Source organism: Hyperolius riggenbachi, chromosome 7 (genome assembly GCF_040937935.1).
Source record: "Hyperolius riggenbachi isolate aHypRig1 chromosome 7, aHypRig1.pri, whole genome shotgun sequence".
NCBI lineage: Eukaryota > Metazoa > Chordata > Amphibia > Anura > Hyperoliidae > Hyperolius > Hyperolius riggenbachi.
The window spans coordinates 282,194,710-282,219,014 of NC_090652.1; the positions used below are offsets into that span (position 1 = coordinate 282,194,710).

At 44.8% G+C, this 24,305-nt stretch overlaps 1 protein-coding gene across 5 annotated transcripts in view; it reads left to right on the forward strand.

The window, feature by feature from the left end:
- The window catches only part of GTDC1 (glycosyltransferase like domain containing 1), a 345,909-nt gene extending 326,375 nt beyond the window's left edge, over nucleotides 1-19,534 (forward strand). For all 5 annotated transcript variants that reach the window (XM_068245867.1, XM_068245869.1, XM_068245868.1 and 2 more), the window contains 2 exons: nucleotides 203-294; nucleotides 18,360-19,534. In XM_068245867.1, the coding sequence (XP_068101968.1) occupies nucleotides 203-294; nucleotides 18,360-18,443 (176 nt within the window). In that variant the 3' untranslated portion in view covers nucleotides 18,444-19,534. The remainder of the gene's footprint in view (nucleotides 1-202; nucleotides 295-18,359) is intronic.
- The last annotated feature ends 4,771 nt before the right edge of the window (nucleotides 19,535-24,305 follow it).

Genomic DNA, 24,305 nt, shown 5'->3' on the forward strand with positions numbered 1-24,305 from the left:
CAGAACAAGTACACTCTCTTATTTAACATTAAAAATCCTCTTGAGCGAAAGGTAAGCTCTGAAAAAAAAAAATCAGGCTTAAATAATGTAAAACACGAGACAGCACAGAGCGATATGCATTTTTAATTAGTAAAGTGACTAATATCGAGTGTGTTCTTTGAGGTTTTTGTTTCATTAAAAATGTATCTGTTTTTTCCTGCAGCGGAATATCTGTATTCGACACCTGAACAGCTCTCGAAAAAGCTGCAGAATTTCAGCAAAAGGCCCCATCTCGTGCGCAAACACCGCTTTCAGGTACCTGCTCCGAAAGACCTTTCAAAAAATAATAATAATAATAATAATAATAATAATAATGACAATTTAATTGCTATGAAAAAAAAAAAGAAAACGCAATAAAAAGAGAGGCTGTGTAATTAGCGTACTTATTTTGAAAAAAAGCAGTACGTTATCCCGGAATATGAGTTGTTATGCTAACAAGGATTAATTAAACGACATGGCAGTTGTAGCACCATAGGTCTGACGGTAGACTCGCACTTAAGGCAACCCGGCTTCTGCTTTTTAATTTGTCGCTTTTTCGAGAAACGACTGTCCTGTACTTTTGGACCCACGAGGCTTATAAAAATGAACCTGGATTAATGCAGCTCATTAGCTTTAAGGGAAAGTTGAAAAGACTCTCTTACAATTAGACTAATGAAGATAAGCTCTTCTCACTATTAGGATATTATTTAAGCAAAAAGAGAGAGAGAGTAGAAAGGGATTCAGGTGATTGTTATCAGGTGTGGAATGTATATTTAATTTTTCCCCCCCTTATGGGAATTGCGGGGGATTAAAATTCCAGTGTCCTTTAATGACCTTCAACATTGTCATTTAAAAAAAAAATAACCTATTTTAGAACAGCTATAAAGCATGAATTATAGAATATTTTTAGTTTCTATTTTTTTATAGATTTATATTTTTTCATTTGGACAGGATTAATATTTTAATTACAGATTCGTGGCATTTTATTTTACTTTTTCTTTTAAAAGACTAAAAATAATTTTATTAGTACTATGTACAGCACTACGGAAGATGTTGGCGCTATATAAATAAAAAATAATAATTTTAAAAAAATTCAGTAGGCTTACATTGTTGGTACTCATGATTTTAATTTTTAATTTTTTTTCCAAGAGAGACTTTGTTTTAGATTAAACCAACCACATTGTGCGTATTACAGATGATATGAATGGCAGATCGATTTAACTCCATCAGTGCCATCCGTGGGAGTGACAGGAGAAAGGGGGGGGGGGTGCAGTGATGAAATCTAACTTGCCAGATATTTTGACAACGTAGGCTGGATGGAATGTGTCATTGCGCATCTGTAGGAAACAGTTAAAGCATGGGGGGGAAAAATAGAGATAGGAACAGAGAGGGAAAAAAATGCAATTTAACACCCAATTTCAAGCTCATTATCTTTCATTGTCTATTAACTTGGCAATGGTTCAGGAGGTAGCTTGTAATAGTTTAAAATGCTGACTGCACAGTTCCGAGGCTCTGCCTTGCTCTGCAAGTCAGTAGAATTGAAGGCAGTTTTTAACCTGTAATGAAAAAAAGAAAAAAAAAAACCCAGGGAAGGAGGCGAACCCACCCAGAAGGCAGGCAGCTTTATGATGTGTGGAACCCCTCAGGCCTGATGGTCTTCCGCTCGCTCTGCTGCAGTCTGTGTGTTCCAGCGATTTATAAACCAAACAGATCCATGTAGGACAGCGTGGGGTCTGCACTAGGCAGAGTCCTCCTAGTAGAGTTTCTGTAGCCGCAGCCTGCAAAGGGTGGAAATGCCTTTCTTGTTTCTTACAGTAGGAAAGTGAGTCTTAAAGGATAGCTGTATTTTTAAACCTTTTTTTTTTTCTTAGAAACTTCAGAGTTAACCTCGGATTGATGCAGTTACGTAGTAATGTTTGATTTTTTTTTCCCTGTAAGGACACATGAGAAGAGAGTCCCATAGTTTACAAACAGTTAGGGCTATTTTCCACCGAGTGTATTTTGCAATCCGATTGCGATCCCTAAAGTGAGAGGGATATAGTAGCTGCCATATTTATTTACTTTAAAATGATGCCAGTTGCCTGGCAGTCCTGGTGATCTTTGGCTCTAGTGCAGTCTGAATCGCACCTGAAATAAGCACGGAGCATGGAAAAGGATTGAGTGTGGCGCATTTCACGTGACATGACAAAAAATTGGTGTGGCCACGACAGGATGTGGGTGGGGTTACAGTGTAACAGTGTACAGAAACAGTGTAACTTAAAGAGAGTGAGCCCTAGTTTTCTTTCAAAACACAGGGAAAGTGACCCTAAAGTTAATCAGACAATGTTCCCCCATCCCACAAACAGCAAATGGCAGTAGCTAGGCCTCTTTGGCACTAAACAACACAGGCCCAGGGATAGCAAACAGACCCCTGCAGACAGCAAGACACATAATGCAGAAGTGTTTCCGCTAAAATACACATAATGTGGCAGCATTTCCTTCAAAATACACATAAAGCAGCAGTGTTTCCTACGAAATTCACATAATGTTGCAGCATTTCCTCCAGAATATACTAATGTGGCAGCGTTTCCTACAAAATACACATAATTTAGCAGCGTTTCCCCCAAAATCCATATAACGGGGCAGCGTTTCCATTAAAACGCACATAATGTGGCAGCATCTCCCATAATGTACATATAAAGCGGCAGCGTTTCCTACAAAATCCACATAATATGGCAGCTTTTGCTCCGATATACACATGAGGTGGCGTTTCCTACAAAATATACATAATGTGGCAGCGTTTCCCATAAAATACACATAATACAGCAGCACCTCCCATGAAACACACATCATTCAGCAGCATTCCCATAAAATACACATAAGGCAGCAACGTTTCGCCCAAAAAATACACAATGCATCAGCATTTCCTCACAAAATACACATACTGTGGCAGCATTTGCCACAAAACAAACATCATGCGGCAGCGATTCACACAAAATGCACACAATTGGCATAGCTTTTCCCAAAATACAAATAATGCGACAAAATACACATAATGGGGCCCTGTTTCCCATAAAATACACATAATGTGGCATAGTCACCCTCAAAATACACAAAAAGACATATGAGGCAGCATTCCATTCACCCCCCCAGCCCCTCCCCTGACCCCCCCCCCCCCCAAAAAAAAAATACAGCACAAAACTTTTACCCCATAAAACAAATTAGGCAGAGTTCACCTTCCCGTGCTGACAGGCATGTCAGGGTTACAGGAAAATGGCCACCAGATCCCAGCACGGGAGACACAAATAGAGTCCAGTGCTGGGCTTCAGACGCCATTTTTCTGTAGCCTTTCTGCCGGATTCTACTAAGACTTCCGCAGCTTGGAACAGCAGAGCGACAGCCGGTTAACTGGCGCAGTGTCTGTGGGATGCCGCAAAGCCAGTTCATCTGCTGGGGGGCAATGTATCTGGGGGCAGTATATCTGGCCCTTCATCAGCAGATGAAACAGTTAAATGGGCCGTTTTTTGCCCACCCCTGGTGTAGACAGTGCTGTAAAATCGGAATGTTCTGAGATCTAGTGATCCTGTAAGTCAGATAAAGATAAACCTGACTGTAGGCCTCCCCTTGCCCCACGTGGCCTCTCCTAATCATGACTTGGTAGGAATACTGAAAAGGTAGCATGGCTGGACCCTTCGGTTCCTAGCACTGAATGAGTGGTAGGGCTATGAATTGTGTCACCTTTCATCCAGTGTGCCTTTTAAACCATGGCTGAAAGTTCTGGTAACCTTACTGTTTCTTGCAGCAGTGCTATTACATATCCAGGGAAATGTAAGCATAAACCAGGAGTGAACTAGATTCATGTGTACACCTTCCAAGACAAAGAGAAGGAGCAGTCCTGCATAGAAATGGGCAGGGTGAGACTGCACTCTCCTGGTCAATAATCCTTAGAGGAGAACTCACTCAGAGGAACCACAGAGTATTAAAACCCTATAGCTGTAAAGGAGAACACCACCCTTAACCTTGTTTCCATAATCCTCATTCTGTAAATTCCATGCTTACTTACTGCGCTCCATCCGCCTGATACCTCCAAACTGAAACTTTTGCTGTAAAGTAGGAAATGTCCGGACGGTGGAGCGCAGCACTGAGCGCTTCAGCAAGAGGACAACACGCAGGTATATGAACCCTCTCTGCTGCGGCCCTCATCTCAAACACGAGTAGGTACTCTTTTAGCAAAAATGCTTGCTTATTCCTACTGGAATGACAAGTCAACATTCACATGTGTGCAGTGGCTTTTCTGTGCAACCTGTTGTTCCAGGTCAGTACCGGTGGCTTTCCTTCTCCTGTCACATTATATTGGTCAGTGTAGTTTGTGTACCACCAATCGATATTTACCATCACATCCAGTCACTTAACTGCCAATAAAACAATTATCAGACGCTTCCCATTGGTCTGCAAAATAATTCACTTCCAGTCAATGAAAGATCAAATTATTTTGGTTAACGTACACCAGAATTGATAGGGATATGGAGGCTGCCATATTTATTTCCTTTTAAACAATACAGATTCAGCGGCGAGATCAGCGGGAGCGACAAAAACGGCTGATGCGTGCAGCGGCGGTTGATTGAAATCTACGCCTTGGCAGCCCGATAGCCATCAAAACAAGGCATAGATTTCAATCATCAAGGTCCGGAAGTAGTTACAGTAAGTAGTTATTGAAATGGAAGTGATTATGGCTCATGTGTACAAGGCATTGACTCCACATGACTTCCCTTGTGCAACATCACAACGTGTTGTCTTTGACATTAACCACCCTGGCGTTACAATTATTGAGGCCATGCAGCCGCGGGTGTCTTTTTTTTAAAAAAAAGGTTATTTTTTTTTTGTGTAGCTAGCTAGCTACACTCTCCCCCCAGTCCCCTGGCACTGTGTCCCCTCCCCTCGCCGGCGGCGATATTTCCCTGGCCGAGAACCCGCGATGGCCGAGACTTCCGCCATAGCTTCAGGCATTGCTATGGCGACGATCGGACATGACATCTGCCATCATTGACGTCATGCGCAGTTCCGATCGCCGCCATAGAGACCCCTGGAGGCTATGGAGAGGCTGCGCCAGCGCGGACTCCGGGAAGGGGGGGGGGGGGTGTTAAGCAAAAAGAGCGGCGATCGAGGGAATCAGAGCGGGCCGGCTGTGATGGGAGGGGTGATGTAGGTAGCCAAGTGCTAGCTACACCCCCTTCGAAAAATTGCTACAAAAAGACCCTCCAGGGGCTAAGCAATCCACCGTGGCGGTATTACCGCCAAGGTGGTTATCTGACACTGGTGTTGATTTACTACTGCTGAAGTGCAATGGAGAAAACTGGAGAACCTGGGCTGAATATTTAAAAGAAAAAACGGACATCTGACTTGATGGGATAGACATGCGAATGTACAGTGGCAAGCATACACATACCTATACTGTGTTTCCTTTCTTCTTTCTCTGGCTGAAAGAGTTAATATTCGGCTGTGCAACTGACAGTTTCTCTCCAGTAGGACTACCGTGTCCTTTACTGATAAGGAATTAGAGCCATAAAACACATTCCTGGCAGAGAAGTGGGCTTCTTAGAGCAGGGGATAGATAAAAAAAATAAATGAGTAGTTTATATATTTTAGCTCTCTGGGACACAAGAAAGACTGTGTCCATGAGCTGAGACAAAACAATATATCTACTTTCTTAAGTTTTTTAACATACCGTAAAACTGTGGAACATCTAAAAGTCATTTTTAGGAGTAGGAGGATGGATACAATTGTTTATCTCATCAGTTTATTTTTACTCAAGGTTCACTTTAAAGTCTTTCTGTGTCTTTTTAGAACTAGAGATGGTCATTAAGATGCTAATAACTCTGAGATGAAGGTTTGTCCCTTGAAAATGGACCAGTGAAATACAGCAGATTTCATCAAACAGGTTTCTTGCTGCAAATGGTGCGCTTGGCAACAGGACTCGCACTCTAATTCACTAGCCTGTCAGCAAGCCCTCACTATATTGACATATGACCCAGACGAGGGTCCTAAACTCTTATAGCCTAGTTTATAAAGCAGAAAAAAAAATAGGGAAAACCGCAGAGTTATTCACATCCAAAAGACAAGAATCGCAACTGACAACAACTATTTGTTCCAGAGAAAAGCAGGTGAAGTGGAGTAATCTGTAAGGAAACGTCCAGAATGAAAGGTTGGGAAAAGCAAATCGTTATTTCGGCGAGGTTCACATCATGTTTATACTTCATTCCCAAAACTCAGCGGGGAAATTAGGCTCTTAACTTTATATCTCTTGACATTGCTGTAAGTCACAAATCAATGCAATCTGCATGCTTAATATACATTTAATCTGCAATATTGGGTTACTATGTATGGATATAAACCAGATGTGCCACTTATAACTCCGCCTCACGTTACATAACTTCAAGGAAGCACATGGCTCTGGCCGAGTATGCAAATCACATTCTACAGCGCTGTACAGAGATTGGGTTCCGCATTTACATTTCCCCACCTCGTCCCCTATGCGCCAATCTAGGAATCTCTCTTTTATTTTGCAGTATTCCTTACAACCTTCTCAATATCTATATCCTTGACAGGAGTTCAAGCTTAAAGGACAACCGAGATGACATGTGACATGATGAGATAGACATGTGTATGTACAGTGCCTAGCATACAGATAACTAGGCTGTGTTCCTTTTTTTCTTTCTCTGACTGAAAAGGTTAAATATCAGGTATGAAAGTGACAGTTTCTGCCCGGATGGGACCAGGTAGGACTGGGTCAGACTACAGTATAGAATAACCCTCACTGATAACTAATTACAGCCATAAAAACGTTCCTGTCAGTAAATGGCTTCCTGGAGCAGAGATAAAAAAAGGGTCAATAATTCATAGACTTGAGCTGTAGCATATTTCAGTGAAGATGTCATTAAGCAGAGACAATGAAACAGTAAAAACGTTAAAATTGTTTAAATGTAAAATAAAACTGTGGGGTATCTAAAAAAGTCATTGTTAGTAGAAGAACGATAGATACAATTATTTTTATCATCAGTTTATTTTCACCTCGGATGTCCTTTAACTACTTGCCAGCTGCGTCACACCGATGGGCATGGCTGCGGTGGCAGCCCCAGGACCAACTAACGTTGATCGCCGTAAGGTCTTGCAGCCCTGTTTTGCAGGAGATCGCACACACTTACGCGCGCATCTTCGCTTGGTAGGCGGAGTTCCGCCCCGCCTTCAGTCTCCCAGCGGTGATCGCCGATAGGAGACTGTTAGACGGCGGTTTACAGGGTACAGCACTGCAATCTATGGCAGCGCTGTACAGGGGACAGCCGTGTAACACGGCTGTCCCCCTGGGGGCAGGGCCGGTTCAAGTAACAATTGGGCCCTAGGGCAAAATTAGCCTGGGGGCCCCCCCAACAGACACCCCCCGAACCAAAAACCATCATTAGAGGCCTTTGTTGCAGCCAAATTTCCCTCCTAGGCCCCTGAGCTGGCTACTGACCCTCCCCCAATCACCTCCCAACTTAACAGGCTCTGCAGAGTCCCTGGGGAGCAACAGTTAAGATGGGGGAGGGACAACTTGGGAGCCCCTACAGGCTCTGGGGCCCAGGGGCAATTGCCCATTTTTTCCTATGGTAGCTCCGGCCCTGCCTGGGGGAGAAAGAAGTGATCGGCTGTCATAGGTGGAAGAGAGGTGATGGAAGAGTTTCTTCCACCACCAGGTGGCACTGTAACGCTGACATGGTCTCCTGGAATCCGATCACGTGACATGACCCAGAAGACCTGTAGTAAGGTCAGAGCTGAGGCTAGAGGAAGAGAAGAAGCCGTCTGGAACAGGTGACTATAACTGCGCCCAGCCGCCCTCTCGTTTGGCTGCATTAGGAAGCTGAAAAACCTGCTTGCTGCAAACTGAGGGCTACTAATTGTTTTAATGACAAGTTTGACCATCAATGTGATGTGCATTAAAAAAAAATTTTTTAAAGTGCAGATACAGTTCAAATTATACAAGGGACTACAAAAAGTAACTGGTGCATGATATGTGTTATATGGCATCACCTCCATCTATCTGTATGTATCTGAAGGTCAGATTCCAGTTGCTGAAGTCAGATCCTTCATTCTACGGGGTGCACTTTCTTTCTCCCGTGACTGTGGCAATCACAGGAGCAGCTGGACGGAATGACAAATGCCTTGAAAGAGGGAGAAGATCACATGCCGTAGAAGCCTTACAGACGAGTGTTTAGCTGCTTCCCTTGTCTAGATAGGTGATCTCAGGCAAATCTCACATGTTCTCCTGTTCAGAACAAGAAAACTCCAGCGTGTGCAAAACGAGGAGAAGTAGCGTTACGAGAATGAGGCAGCAGACGGTCGGTAACAGGCAATCTGTTGGGAGACGAGCTACAATTGGCCTCCTCCTGAGCACTCACAACTTTTCTGCACAAAACCAATTTGTGTCAAGCTTAACAGAACCTATAAAGTAGTTCCTAGGGGGGCGACATGTGCGGAAAGGTGAGAGCTTTAAAGTGGACCTGTCTTACCGGAATGCTGCTTGACAAGAATCAGTATGGTTATTAGCTGCATTATTAAACCAGATTATTATTTTGAATAATAAGGTACCTCCAAAGCCTGATTTATACTTTTTGTGCCTTTAGGAGTATTATCTGTCTTCCCTTTTATGTGTGGCGGCCCCCTCCTCCCCCCGACCTCCCATTCCATGTGCAGCCCCCTCTTCCATGTGTTGTTTTCCATGTACTGTAGCCCTCTATTTCATGAACAGCTCTCTTGGGCATCAATTTCCCTTTTTCATGAGTTGCTCCCCATTTTCAGCCTCCTCTTTTATATGTTTCAACCCCTTTTTAATGCTCAGGTGCCCCTTGGGTTGCAGACGCCCAAGGCCCGGGCCTTTAGGCCTTTCCAGAAATCCGGCCCTGAGTACTTCTATATTTTGCCATGAAAAATATCTGCGTAATACAAATTTGTGTCAGACCTGATACATTGGCCACTTATGTTGACTATGGATAGTGTACTGAATAAGGGCTCTGCCTCTGACACAGGAGACCAGCACTTATTCAGTAGGAGGCCTGGGGCAAGACTCCCTAACACTCCTCCTGCCTATAGAGCGCACCCTAGTGGCTGCAGCTCTGGTGCTTTGAGTCTGCCAGGAGAAAAGCGCAATATAAATGTTCTGTGTCTTGTTTTGTCTATAGGTGTACCACCCTTTCTATAGAAAGCTGGTAGGGGAGTTCAGACATTAACTGAAGCCATGACCCCACCTGACCATTTGAAACCGAGATTTGGGTGGATAAACAGCACTGTGGCATGAAGCAGATTGGTGCAGCCGGGTAGGCTTGGGCACATGGCACACATTGCCGATGATGGCAGCTGCAGTATTAAGAAGCCACACGCAAGTATGGGTGCTGGGGCTTAGCTACAACAGCCAGTGCCAGCATCCAGAGGCATTAGCGTCTACAAGTGGGACACAAGCCTTCACCTGTTAGTAATTAGTGTTTCTTTGTATCTGTCCCGTGGCACTTGGATTGAATGCCGGGGCTAGAGATGGTGGAAGGGGAATTATCAGATAGAGTTATTGGTTAGAGTTTGGCATTGTTTAGGAAGATCAGGATACTAGTGGGTTATTTTGTTTGTTAAGGTTAGGAAGTTGAGGTTAAATATCCAGAAAGAGTTAGGGCCCTTTCACACTGGCGCAGTGCGGTGAGACAAATTGCCGCACTGCTACCGCAGCCTAATGATTCCCTCCGGGGAAGTTCATACTCCCCTCATTGCGGTACTCTGCACCGGAAGTGCCCAATTTAACGCTGGTACATACCTACATTACCATGTGGCTCCTGCGGTGATCTGCATCGGCCTGGAAGTCATGCTAGTCTATGGCGACACAGTTTTTTTTTTTTTAAAGTTGGCATTGCGGCGCGCATGCACGAAAGCTTATTTTTTACAATACGCTTCAGTGCCCTTCTGCATACCTGTAGCAGGGAGTGACCACAAGCGGGCGTCACTTCCTGCTTGGCCAATTGCCAGACGAAGGCCTGTTTTTGGCGTGTGAATCCAGGGTCAAAGAGAACCCGGGACCTCAGACTGATGTAAAAAAAAATCATACCACCTGATCTGGAGGGCTAGCCGGATCAGGTAGAGTACCGTAACTCTACCTGATCCGCACCCACGCATGCTTTTTTCCCCTTCCACCAGTCTTTTTAACTTTTTCAGTACCGAATGCCTCTGGCCCCTTAAGGACTAGTGCCATTGTCTCCCTATTGTGAGCTGTGATTACTGTGAATGGCTCCGAGTAATCACAGGGTCAGAAGCCAAGCAAGAGGGTGCAGCGACAAAACAGCAGTGATAACCTCATGAGTCCGCGGCAATGAATTGTTGCAATCTGTGTCCTGTCAGAGCCCCACAGCCACCAGCATGACTAAATATGGATAACGGAAATGTTTTTGATGCTGCAACCAGGAAAATTACCATAAAAGTGGGTTTCCTGAATAATTTACTGCACTCCACTATATGCCACTACAGGGCCTCTTTACATTTTACAGTTTTCATCATAGTGCCTATTTAAGCACACCTACATATAAGTGCTTTAACTTCGTATTCAGAAAGACTTATGCAGCATAATCCTTGTTTTTGGGCATTTTATAAACAAACGTTATTTCCGACTAAGTGATACACCGCAATGTTTCGTTGTACAGCCGGCACAAGGTGGCCTCACTAATATCTTCTGTGGTCACCATCCTGTGAAAACACTCTGACATTAGGGATAATGGTTACTTGGTGGAACTCACTGTTCCAGACATTTGTAATGTAATGTCCCATAGACTTCCATTGGCATAGCGTTACCCTGCGGTAAAAACGGTGTAACGCAAGGCGCTAGTGTTAAAAGATCCACAATGTAACTATTACAGAATTTTGTGGGTTTCATTTTTTCTTTCCTCGAAACTTTGTTAATTTGGATCGTGCGAAGTGCCATCTTTTTCTCCCATCGGCGTCGGAGACAAAAGACGTCTCGCAGCAGCCGGCGCGCTCTCTTCAGAGTGGCGCAACATGGCAGGGGAAAAGACATGTTTATATAGAGAAAAAGCGGCAGTTACCACGATGAGGGGATGGGATAAATAGGGTGACAGATGGATACACATTTGGTGTGAGCAAAGTACACATCCATTTATAATTTAAGGCACTCACAATGGAAGGGGGACCTTTAGGTTGTAAACAGGGAGCTGCTGGGAAGCAAGGAGAGACGTGTTGGGGAGCGCAAGATGTTGACAAAGGCAGGTTTCACACACAAGTATGAAAAAAAAAATATTGAAAAATAGGAATAAAGAGAAATAGGATTATTAAAATAAGTGTCCCTTTCCCTCCGGGGTTTTTTGCTGCCTTCCTATAAATTATGTAACTCTCATATTTAATTTGTATACACAGACCTCTCTCCTGTCTGTTGTTTGGATTAAATGTTGTGTACATTGGGGGCAGCTCACAACCTATAGAAAATCTGCCACAGCTCCATATATGGCTTCAGTTTTTAAGTTGCCCTGTTTTTTGTTTGTGTGTTTTTTGTTTTTTGTTTTTTTTAAGTGAACCTGAATTCTCTCGCACAGGACAGAAGAAAAACAGAGAAATGCACCCTGTATGTATTTAGAAAGTTTAGCCTGTCTAATTCCCCATCATCCCATAGCTGTGTCAGCTGACTGCCACGGCAGAGAGGCTAATTTGAAAGCCCAGAATGCTAACAATATGTTTGCTTCCATGAAAGCAGAAAGTAGACACACTGCAGATTTATTGCAGGATTTAGTATCAGCTGTAACAAATAAATGTTTTTTTTTTTAAGTTTTGCGTATCGTTTAGAGCAGAGAGAAAGTTCTGAGTTCAGATCCGCTTTAAAGTGGATCCAAGATAAACTTTTACTCATTGCATAATTGTGTTCCTTTCATATAGTTTATAGGGCATTCCTCAAGCCAAATACTTTTTTTTTGTTTTGTTTTAATACCCTAATTCCCTATAAACTAGACAAGCCTCGTCCACAGCTCCTTTTGTGCCTTGGCACTGTAGCAAGAGCTTATGGGAGCTTAGCCTGGGCAGGAGGAGGAGGTGGTTACTAGCCAGAGATTTCAGAGGCAGAGGGGAGGAGGGAGGAGGAGAGGGGGCTGAATTTACACACAGGCGAGCTGATAGCATCTCCAGCCCTCAGCCTGTGACAATGTGACAAACAGAACATGACTGCTCTCATTGTATTACAGGAATAAATAATCATAAAACGTTAAAGCTCTTTGTAGCTAGATGTGCTGTGTAAACTATTAAAACTTTAGATAATATATATAGACAAGTTACTTGTTATAGATAGTTTTTCATCTCGGATCCGCTTTAAGGTACTCCATAGGAATACAAACACTGGTGCACATGACAGAAGGGGGTCTCGGGCTCTGCCTTCACCACTGACCCTCAAACCCACATGCGACACCTAGAGGGAAGTGCAGGTGAGCCCAAATACTCCCACCACCAGGGGATTCACCCGCACTGCCTCTATCTACATGTTAAATGCAAAACACAAGAGAAGCAAATGCTCACTCCCAGCCATTTTATGGTGGTCCACAGACACATAATCAGCCAATCAAGTGTAAGTGATTTTTGTTTGTTTGTTTTTATTTTTTGGTATTTTTTTTAAGGTACTCCATATGAACACTAAGGTGCATTACAGGTGACAGTAGACGTCTTTTAGACCGGTTTTACACTCTTTAGGTGATTCCAAAACACTGCTGAAATCCCTCTGGTGAGCCATAGCCCTAAAAGAACAACAGGAGGGAATTCTTATCGCTTTCCTCTCCAGATGTCTTTAACCACTTTATCCACCACTACAGTATACCTACGTCCTCTGTGACTTCATCTAAGCCACGAGTCAGTAGATATACGTCCTGCAGCAAAAGCAATGCTGGGCAGGATTGGGCTTGCCCCTGTGCACATTTCTGGCACTATCTGATGCAGCACAAATTGGTGAACGGGAATATATGTTCCCTGAGCTAATGAGATTGATTTTTACCATTAAAAATACTTTTATTTTCTCAGTTCATAGTGAAAAATACACTCTGTGGCATTATTTCAGAATCAAATATCTTCACCATAAATTGTAACAGGAACATAATCTGAGTTTTGTGATAAGCAGTAAGAATAGCTAAACAAAAGTTGTGTTTTTTATCTACAGTAGCACTTTTTATTTTGAAACTGGAATTGGTAAAACTGAGAAATAATGTGTTTTTTTTTCTATTTTTTTCCTTGTTTTTCCATTAATTCATAGAAAACAAAATTGTTTGAGGGTAAAAAAATGGCATACAATGAAAGCCTAGTTTGTCTTGAAAAAAACAATATGTATTTCATTTCTGTGTCATAAGTAGGGATAACAATATTTCTGATTAAATAAGGACATAGCTAAACTGTCAAAACTGCTCTGGTCCATAAGGGGGAAACAAGGTCTGGATGCAAAGTAGTTAAACTTATAATATTACAATTAGGTCATGGTCGCTTTAAGGAGCAGGGAGATGTAGCTTCTGTGTATCAGCAATAATTCCATCGGTTTCAAGGCCCTGTGATTGGCCACTTATCATATAGCCCGGTATCACCATTCAGATAATGACTATAGCCAGGGGTGTAACTAGGCCCCCCGGGCCCCCGTTCAGAAATTCTGAGCGGGCCTCCAGGGGCCCGCTCGGGGGCCATTTTAGGGGGCTGGAGGGGTCGCAGCATGAGGGGAAAGCCATGCTGCACTTCGACGGGGAGGGGGGACGGTCCCCCCCCCTCACCTCGGGCTCTCCCCTCTGCGCTCCCCTCCAGCATCAATACCTTTATCTGTGCAGCGGCAGCTACATACCTTCCGTGCGCTCCAGCGCGGACGTTTCTCCCTCTTGTGTCTGACGTGACTTCCTGTTTATACAGGAAGTCGCGTCAGAGGCAAGAGAGAGAAGCGTCCTCGCTGGAGCGCACGGAAGGTATGTAGCTGCCGCTGCCCGCTGCTACACAGATAAAGTTATTGATGCTGGAGGGAAGCGCAGACCCCTCAAGCACCCCAAAACGCGAGGGCAGGGGCTGCAGGGCCTATTGTTACGCCAGTGACTATAGCCTCTAAGCCAGGCTTTCTCAACCAGGGTTCCATGAGTGCTTTGCAGAGGTTCCTTGGAATTTCCCCGCATGGTGGGGGAAGTATAATAGAGCACACTATTATAGGTGGTACTGTAACAAGAAGCACTAAATTGGGGGCTCAGGAGACGGTATAGCGTCAGTGTAATTTGGGGTAGTGAAATAAGCAGCCACACTACTTTTAAAGACTATGCCTCCTGCAAAACAAATTCACCAGTTCCTTGAGATCAAAACATTGTTTGCAGGGTTCCTCCAGGGTAAGAAGGTTGAGAAAGGCTGCTCTAAGTGCATATATATCCCAGCATTCCCTCTGCTCGTCACTGGCCTGATTCCCACCGATGTACAGCAGACTGCACTGTCTTCAGATGATTACCTCCAGTCACTGGGAGTCCACTGCCCCTTTAATGAACAACAGTTTTGTGTAACCCATTAGAGGACCTCTGAGCTAATCGAGGCTTCTTCATGTCATTTGTTTGTTGCTTTTAGTAAGGCAGGATGTATAGATGATTACATATCCAAACCTTTTTATAATCTCCGTGTCTCTGATTATAAATATCTGATCCCTATTGGTACTTATAATACCTTTAAAGTGGAATTATCAGCCATAAAATCAAATTCCGTTTCCCCACTGCTCTGTGTTTATTATGTAGTCTACATGCAGTCTGCATTGCAAGCATTCCAATATAACCATTAATGTGTCTGCTGTAATGAATCTTATCTCAGTTTAGCTTGGCTCTGTTCTGGTACATTGTTGTGGAGAAAGAAGCTTGTTCTCTCCCCTTCCACATTTCTGCTCCTTCCTGATTAGCTGAGGGCAGTTCAGTGTGACAGGAGGCTGAGAAGTGATATACACCTCACCCCTCTGCAGAGGCAGCTGAAATACCATCTGTGCTATGCTCACATGTGTTTACAAAGCAAGCTAGATATGACAGTGGAATTTCTAAGAGAAAAAAAGAGCAAAAGAGGAAATTACATCAGGATTGGCTTCAGTCAGAAGTAGTAAAGATGGAAAATGTCTGGGACAGTTGGACAGTTTTTTCTTAATTTAATATTTAAAAATCAAAACATGGACAGTACAATACATATGTTATGTAAGCCGAATGTAGATCAACAACAGGGGACCAATCGGGGAGGGGAGGGAGGGGCGGGGGGAGTTGCACTTGAGAGGTCCGGCAGTGCGGGGGCTCCGGGAGCTGACAGCTGACTTTGATGGGGGGTTGGAGCAATCAGTGGGAGGCCACCTGGGGGGGTCCGGTGGTGTGGACCCCCTTTACCTCAATGGCAGTGCTGGCCCTGGTTTACACCACCGGACTATCTGAATACTGTTTAAAGTTGTTTTTACATATTAGTATAAGTATACCTGGTCCAAGGCAAAGCTGCCTAGGTAAGCAAAGAGGTATGTTCATTCTGGATCCACATACAGTTGTGTGTTGTCCGTTCCACTTCTCTTTCCCCTCATCCCCATAATCACTTATTTTAGCTCAAGTTTTCAAACAGTAAGAGACTGGCTTGCTACAATGTTCCATCCTATCACGCACCCAGTCCCTCCTCTTCCCCGCCCCATTCACTCCCCTTAAAATACACATGAACTAAAAGACTTAAAGTGAACCTCATGTGAAAATAAACTGATGAGTAAATAAACAATTGTATCTATCCTCCTACTCCAAAAAATTACTTTTACTTGTTCCACAGTTTTAGGTTATATTTAAAATGTTAAACGGCAGATATATTGTTTTGTCTCAGATCAATTGCACAATCTGCCCTGTGTCTCAGAGAGCTAAAATATACTGTATGAATTATTGAACTTTTTTTAATTTATCCCCTGATCTAAGAAGTCCAGTTTGCTGCCAGGATGGAGTAGTTATGGCTGTAATTCCTTATCAGTGAAGAACGTTTTAGTCTGACTTGAGAGAAACTATCAGCTGCACAGCTGAATATTAACTCTTTCAGGCAGAGAAAGAAGAAAAGGAACACAGCATAGATAAGTGTATGCTTTCCACTGTACTGTACATACACATGTCTAACCCATCATGTCACATGTCACTTAAGATTCCCTTTAAACCTTGCCACCTGACATTTTTTTATAAATATCCAGCCCAGGTTCTCCAGTTTTTTCTCCATTGTTCTTCAGCAGTAGTACATCAACACCAGTGTCTGATATGAATGTCAAAGACAACATGGTGTGATTTTTCACAAGGGAATTAATGTGGAGTCATTGTCTTGTACACATGAGCCATAATCACTTCCATTTGAATAACTATTTAATGGTATATGGTGGCTGCTATAGTTATTTCCTGTTAAACAATACCAGTTGCCTGGCAGTCCTGCTGATCTCTTTGGCTGCAGTAGTATCTGAATCACACACCTCAAACCAGCATGCGGCGAATCTAGTCAGACTTCAGCCAGAAACATCTGATCTGCATGCTTGTTCAGGGTCTATAGCTATGAGTATTAGAGGCAGAGGAACAGCAAGAGAGCCAGAGTATATGCATTACTTGAAAGGAAAGAAATATGGCAGCCTCCATATCCCACTCACTTCAGATATCCTTTAAAGGAGTACTGTAGGGGGAAATGAGTTGAACTTACCTGGGGCTTCTAGTGGTCCCCTGCAGACATCCTGTGCCCGCGCAGCCACTCACTGATGCTCCGGCCCCGCCTCCGGTTCACTTCTGGAATTTCTGAGTTGGAAAACCACTGCGCCTGCGCAGCCATGTCCACGCTCCTGCTGAAGTCACCAGGAACCTACTGTGCAGGTGCTGCCTGTACTGGGCCTGCGCAATACACTCCTGGTGACGTCAACAAGAGCGAGGACACGGCCGCGCAGGCGCAGTGGTTTTCTGACTTTAAATCAGAAATTCTAGAAGTGAACCGGAGGCGGGGCCGGAGCATCGGTGAGCGGCTGCGTGGGCACAGGATGTCTGCGAGGGACCATTAGAAACCCCGGGTAAGGCCCGGTTCACATTAGCGGTGGCCGTCCGGAATCGCCGTGCCGGAGCCGGACCGCTTTCAGAACGGACGGAACGGACGCACGGCATGGCAATGAAAGCCTATGCGTCCGTTCACATGCGTCCGTTCTGCCGGACCGGATCCGGGCCGGATCCGGACTCCGGCGTCCGTTCCAACATGCGCTATTTTTTGGTCCGGCTCCTCCGGCAGCCGTATCCGGAGCGGAGCCGGACTGCACCATCCGGCCAATACAAAGCAATGAGAGCCGGAGAGCGCACAACACACTGGCTACAAAAACCGGACGTTCTACCCCACTTCCTATGCATTTTGGATGGGGACCACATGGGCCCAGCGAAGAGTGGGGCAGCAGCGATTTCATGCTGGAGCTCTTTTTGCCAGCAACATGTCTGATATGTCTGAAGGAGGCGAACAACAGAGAGAATTCCCAGGTTTACGAGTAAAAAATGCCTGGATCCATGGTCCCAACTGCAGTCTCTGTATCCACGGATGGTCTCCACACGTCCACCTGTCTCCAACAATGACCCCAGACCCTTCTGCTGACCTCCCAGGCCCCAGGTAATTAAAAGGATGTTATCTCCTTAAGAAACCGGATCCGGACCGCAACCGTGTTCACACCGCACGGAAACCGGATGCAAACGGACCGGATCCGGACCGGATCCGGATAGGAACCGTACGGATCAGGTCCGGTCCGGATACGGTGCGGTCCGGACATCCGGTGCGGTTTTTACTAAACCGCAAGTGTGAACGGGGCCTTTTTCCCCATACCCCCCTACAGTACTCCTTTAAGTACTTTTGGAAGACAGTGAAGAACTCTGCAGTTATCCACAATAAATCCATACTAGTTTTACAGGAAGACTTCTGATCTCCCCCTTCTAGTCTTTTAAAGTCCTAGTAAATCAGGTCAATAGTATCAATAAACACACCGTGTGCCGCCCTTAGCTGTTGCATAGCGATAGCAGCTTTTCTATCCGCATAGGGTTACGCTCATTTTCTGCCATCTCAGACCCTGTTGCTCCGCATCCCTCCTTCCTGCGTTAATATAGTCCTGTGTATACGATATTCATAACTCCAGCAAAAACAATGATATATTATTTATAGCTGTCGCATGTAAATACCCAGTAATGCAATATGTTCATGTTTAGAAATTGCTCATTTTTCAGGATGAGACCGTCTCTTCCCTGAACAGTTAATGTCTTTTCAACTCTTATTTTTTTTTTCCTCATATATTTTTTTATTTATTTTTCCTTTTTTTGCAGGGTGAGACGAAAACGTATTCCTGGGCATCGCTGAGCGGCGAATTCAGGTCTGTGCTCGCAGCACACCCCGGCGCCGATCTGTGACAGATGGGGCTAAGTCGCAATCTCGCAGCCTCGGGCGGAATTTGTCGAACTTTCTCGAGCTTGGGCATATTTACCTGATCAGAGAGAGAGAGAGGAAAAGGAAAAAACAAGAAACGCGTAGGAGGCAAAGGCTGGCTGCTTGTCGTAGCTGACACAGGGCCATCTGCCACAAACCTGTGGCAAAGCAAGCACCCCCCCCCATCCTTGCCACCACCTCGGCTCAAATTAAATACACATTCCCCCAGACGTTGGGATGGCTGCACATGTCCTCAACCTCACATGCAGGAGAGAAAAACGAAAACTGGAAAAAAAAAATTAAAAAACTGTGGCCTGTTGTATTACAGCACTCATGTATCCCATATGTGGTGCCACATCAAATTTCCGGATAAATCTCTTTTTATCCTTTGTACTGGATGACACGGTGCCTGCGCTCTCTCTCTCTTTTTTTTCTCCCCCCTTCCACCGCCGCAATGGCAGCCAAACTATGGCTTCAAACATTCACACTTGGCTGCATCTCTACCTATGTTGCCAGGTTATCGTCGGAGCCTTATTGTGTCCTCCAAGGGCCACAGGGCCTGAAAGGAGGATCAGAGCGCGACCGGCTAATTGGGCAGCCGTCCATGAATTGTTTTGCAGGCGACGCAGCGCGTCTTCCTTTTCTGTTTTTTTTTTCCATACGTGCAAATTAATGACTCTTTGGCACAGAGGTTTTTAAGTGAAGGTATTAATAAGGGGTCTGGCAGGTATTCCCAGGATTGCCGGAGTTACATTTGCATTTAATTAATCTTAAAGAAAGCCTGCAAGATAAACAGCTGTAATTCATAGTAACTTGGGAAATGCCTTGCGCACTGCCATGTACTCGACAGAGCAGAAGCCGCACACTTGTATCGCGTGGAACAGATAACACACAGGCGCGGGCGACTTTACATCATAAATCTTTTACTTTTTTTGTTTTGTTTTCTCTTCCAATGTTCCCGGCCAGATAAGCGGAATCTTCTGATTATATATCAAGGCCCGGCTTGTTCTTGTGATGCTCTTTAAGAATGGCGCTCCCTGTTTTAATAAAGGGATTTGTGTAAATGTTTACAGAATCGCTGTGTTTGTTACATCAGACAAGCGGAACGAACGGACGAAAGCTTCAAGACAGACATGAAACACATAAATGTATCAATTCAGCACAGATCTTAAAGATCACTTTTAGATAGTGTTTTTTTTTCTCTTAAGCCATTCAGACTCAGAATTTTGCAAACGCGCCGCCTAATGCAAACCATAAACAGATAGATTTTAAAGCAAACTTTACAGAGTGAGTCCATGGCCCGAGGTGTAAATTGTGCCCGTTCCTTTCTCCCTCACTAAACCCTCCCATTGGGCTGCCATCAAAATCTCTTGACATGTGAAACCTTGTTTCCCCAAAATGAAGGCATCACCCGAAAGTAAGCCCTAGCAAGAATTTTGAGCATGCTCGAAATATAGGCCCTACCCTGAAAATAAGCCCTAGCAACTTGTGTTATTAATGGAGCCCATCATTTGGCCAATCACTGCACTCGCTGCTACTCTGAAAATGCAGTTATTGGCCCAGTAACAGAGCCATGGTCCCGTCTGCAAGACCATCGGGTCCAGTAGAAACACATGTTGCCATAGTTCTACTCCATAGGCTGAAGCTCGGGGAACAGCGGCATGGCGCTCGGGGAAAGAGGAGGATGCAGGGGAACATTGGGGAACACAGGAGAACAGGGGATGGAGGAGGACACGAGAGGACATCAGGAGGACATGGGGACAGCAGAAGACACAGCAGAGGACAAGGGACATAGGAGGATAGTGGCACAGAGGGAGACACCAGGAGAATACTTAAGGTCGAGCACACAAGAGGTGGATCCAGCAGAGGAAGAGGCAGCACAATGGGGAAGAGACACAGCACAGGAACTTGTGTGTTCATACAAATATAAGACATCCCCTGAAAATAAGCCCTAGCACAGCTTTTGGTGCAAAAATGAATATATGACACAGTCTTATTTTCAGGGAAACACAGGTATTGGTGACGGGATTGGTGGGCACTTCAGTTGGTCAATAGTGTTCAAATCCAGTTGAATTGGAAGGAGGAAGCACCGGAGTCGCATGAAACGCATTGTGAACTCCCTGTGACCCTTTTCACTACATCTGGTGTGGGATAATTCGGGTTTTCAAATTCATTCTCCTTCAAGTTCAAACACCAACACTAATGGTCAATGCAAATACAGTAATTCCAACTTGCAGGTAAATCCTATAACTTGGAAATAAGTCAGTTCAGTCCCTAAGGTAACGATTTATGTCCCCCCCCCCCCCAAAAAAAAAAAACAGCTTGGTACCTATTGGGGAGTGTGGGAGGTCAGGGGTTAATTCAAAATGTTTAACTAAGGTCAAACGTCTCGTAGACGGCTGCGGCCATTCACACGGGCCCTTAGATTAATGAATGGGAACTGTGTTCCCATTCACTGATCTAGCGGTTAATGATTAGCGGCGGGAACGTGTTGGGTAGGCAGATGGGAGTGCGCAGTGGGGAAGGTCGTAGTAGCTACGCCCTGCAAGCAGTTATGGCATTTTGCAGGGATGTAGTTACTCGTCTCGGGGAAGGTGAAGTGGTTAAGATATAACATTTATTGAAAAGTCTTAAACTAAGTGGCATAACTATAGCAACCATGGGGGTGCTCCGCCCCTTTCTGCAGAGTAATTCAGTTTAATATTTACCTGCCCCAGTGCTGCTTTGACAGAAAATCTTCAAGATGGAATGTGGCCCAAGGCAAGATCCTAGCCTCTACTTCTCCGTAAACTTTTCAGTAAGCTGAGGTGTGTGTGTGTGTGTGTGCAGGGCCGGTTCAAGTAACAATTGGGCCCTAGGGCAAAATTAGCCTGGGGGCCCCCCAACAGACACCTTCTGACCAAAAAGCGTCATTAGAGGCTCTTTGTTGCAGCCAAATTTCCCTCCTTGGCCCCTGAGCAGGCTACTGACCCTCCCCCAATCACCTCCCAACTTAACAGACTCTGCAGAATCCCTGGGGAGCAACAGTTAAGATGGGGAGGGACACCCTGGGGACCCCTACAGGCTCTGGGGCCCTGGGGCAATTGCCCATTTTTTCCTATGGTAGCTTCGGCCCTGCGTGTGTGTGTGTGTGGTGTTACCCCATGGTAATTTTGCTAAGAGGATCCATGGGTTGTTACTGCTCCCAACCTCAAATTGACAGTATTTCAACACAAAACTGTCACCGGTGGGCTCCTCAAGATGGGAAGGCAGTGTGCCGTCATTCTCTTTCTGCTTACATTGATGCACATTTGAAGCTCTGGAGGGCCATATAAAATCGCGAGGAGGGGCACATTCGGCCCGCTGTCCTTGTGTTTGACACCTGTTCTCTATGGGATAGGTCTGGACCAGTACTAAGGAATACCCAGATGGTGATACACACATCAACTATGTGTCTATTTTGTACTTACCTTATATACTCGCGTATAAGCCTAATTTTTCAGCACAAAAAATGTGCTGAGAAGTTACTCCCTCGACTTATATGCAAGTCATTGGAGCAGAACGGATGATGGAGCAGGTTTTGTTAATGGCAGAGGAGCATAACGATTGTGATCCTGCTTTTACCTGCTTGCACCCTGCTGTGCCTGTGCCCGCCATCCCCTGCAACCTGGTGTTCAGAGTGGGCTGCTGAATGCTACCTGTGTCCCCTGGCTTATGGAGCGGAGCGTGCAAGCAACGTGTCAGCGGTGCAGTGGTTGGGGATTCTTCCTGTGTGGCAATCGCTGTGTCTCATATCTATGACGCCATCTAGTGGCATCTTCAGACACAGCCGCATCATTCTTGGGGCACATCTCTCTATGGGGAGGAGGGCTGACTTGTACGGGGGGGCACATCTGGCTACTGTTAAGGGGGCTATACTGGGGGGTGGGGCTTATACACGAGTCAGTTACTTTTTCCTGTTTTCTAAGGGAAAAGTGGGTACCTCGGCTTATATGCATGTATATATACGGTATGTTACTGGATGACCTAATTTTACTGTGTGCTCAATTAGCTATGTATCTCTACCCCGCACGAGTGTCTGTTTTGTGCTTTGTACTGCACTAACTAAAGATGTTGGCACTATATAAATTAATAGTAAAACTACAAGTGCTCAATCATATGAATGAGCCACCTCAAAGTAGATGTTTAGGTCTGTTGGATCATTTGTGTTTCCCAATGATCTCCAGCTAAAGAGAACCAGATTTAATTAACCTCATTTTCTAAATATCCATTTTGTGGAGAATTATTTGAAATTATTTATACATAACAAGTTTTTAAAAAATTGCAATAGAAAATAAACAACCTGCTATACCGATTTATAGACCTTCACATCCTCCTTAGTGCCCCACATCTACCTCTTCAGTCACACAGGTATGCAGGTAGAGAGAAAATGGACTGACAACTTATAGGGAATGTCCGAGGTGTTTAAAAAAATATATATATGTACCCAGGGCTTCCTCCAGCCCCTGGCAACCGTCCTCGCCACATCTCCAATTCCAGCCGGTGGCCCAGGTGTCCCCTCCGGTGCAGATGTGGAACTCGCCAGGCCGGAATGTACTGCGCTTGTGCGAGAGCCTCTCGCGGTCATGCTGACGTCATCTGGAGTGTACTGCGCAGAACACTCAGGATGATGCCAGTGCTGCTCTTGCACAGGTCGTAGTAGATGCTGACCTGGCGAAGTTGGCATCTGCCCCGAGGCCACTGGCTCTGATTGGCGATGTGGCGAAGGCACAGGATGGCTGCCAGCGGCTGGAGAAAGCCCAGGGTAAGTAGATTTTTTTTAACCTTCCTCAGACATTCCCTTTAAGCTATGCCTACTTGCTGAATCATAGCCTATTATAGCTGGCAGTCTCTATTAGGTAGGCGTGGCTCCAGACTGGGAGGTGGGGTAGTGAGCAAGCAGTCAGAGCTTTGCTAATGGGTAGATGTGAATCTAGAAGTGGTTTCACCTGGTGTGTGTATGTATAGGAGGGGGTATCATGATGTGTTAATTACCACCTGGAAGTTATTATGGTATACTGAGGGAATTTTGTCAGGGTCATCATTGGTCCCCAAGTGCATGAGATTGAGAAACTCAGTTCATTGTATCGTTTATTTATTTTACAGATTGTGCCAGAAGTGACTTAAAGAGAATCCATAACAAGATTTCCAGCCTTATTTCTTCTATCCTATAAGTTCCTATACCTGTTCTAATGTGGTCTGGATTACTGCAGCCTTTTCTAGTTTCTCTGTCTCTGTAATATATCTAATCTTCTTTCCTTTGTCAAGCTTTGTCGACCCAGGGAGGAATGGGCTGCCTCTGTTGTAATGAATACAAGTTATGCATGCCCCCCCTAGACTCACTCATGTGTAATTTGTTTATTGCTCACAGGCAATGTCTCTGCTCTCATTTTCAGCTTGTCTGTGATGTGATGCAGTTTGTGAGGCTGAGTGGGGGCTGCCTGTCACATGCTGAGAAACTGTGTGAATCCCAGACTGGAGTGCAGATAATTCACTATGTAATAAAAACTTGTAGTATACTGTAACATTATATCACACACACAAACCTCACTTCCTGGTTAGCGGCCACGTTTTTTGTTTGTAAACACTGCCTAAAACTGGCAATTATGGCAGCCAGGATCGTGGCAGAAACTGCAAAGAGGGATCCAGGAGATCACAGTGACTCGATTGGTATGTTTTTTATTGTTCAAATCGGACAGTACAGATTCTCTTTAGGTTTAAGATGGAAAATATTGTGGCTCACAGGGTGATAAAGTTCCAGTATTTGAAGGGTAATAGTGCACAACCCAAAAAATCTTTATATACGCTTCTTTAACACTCCAAATCAC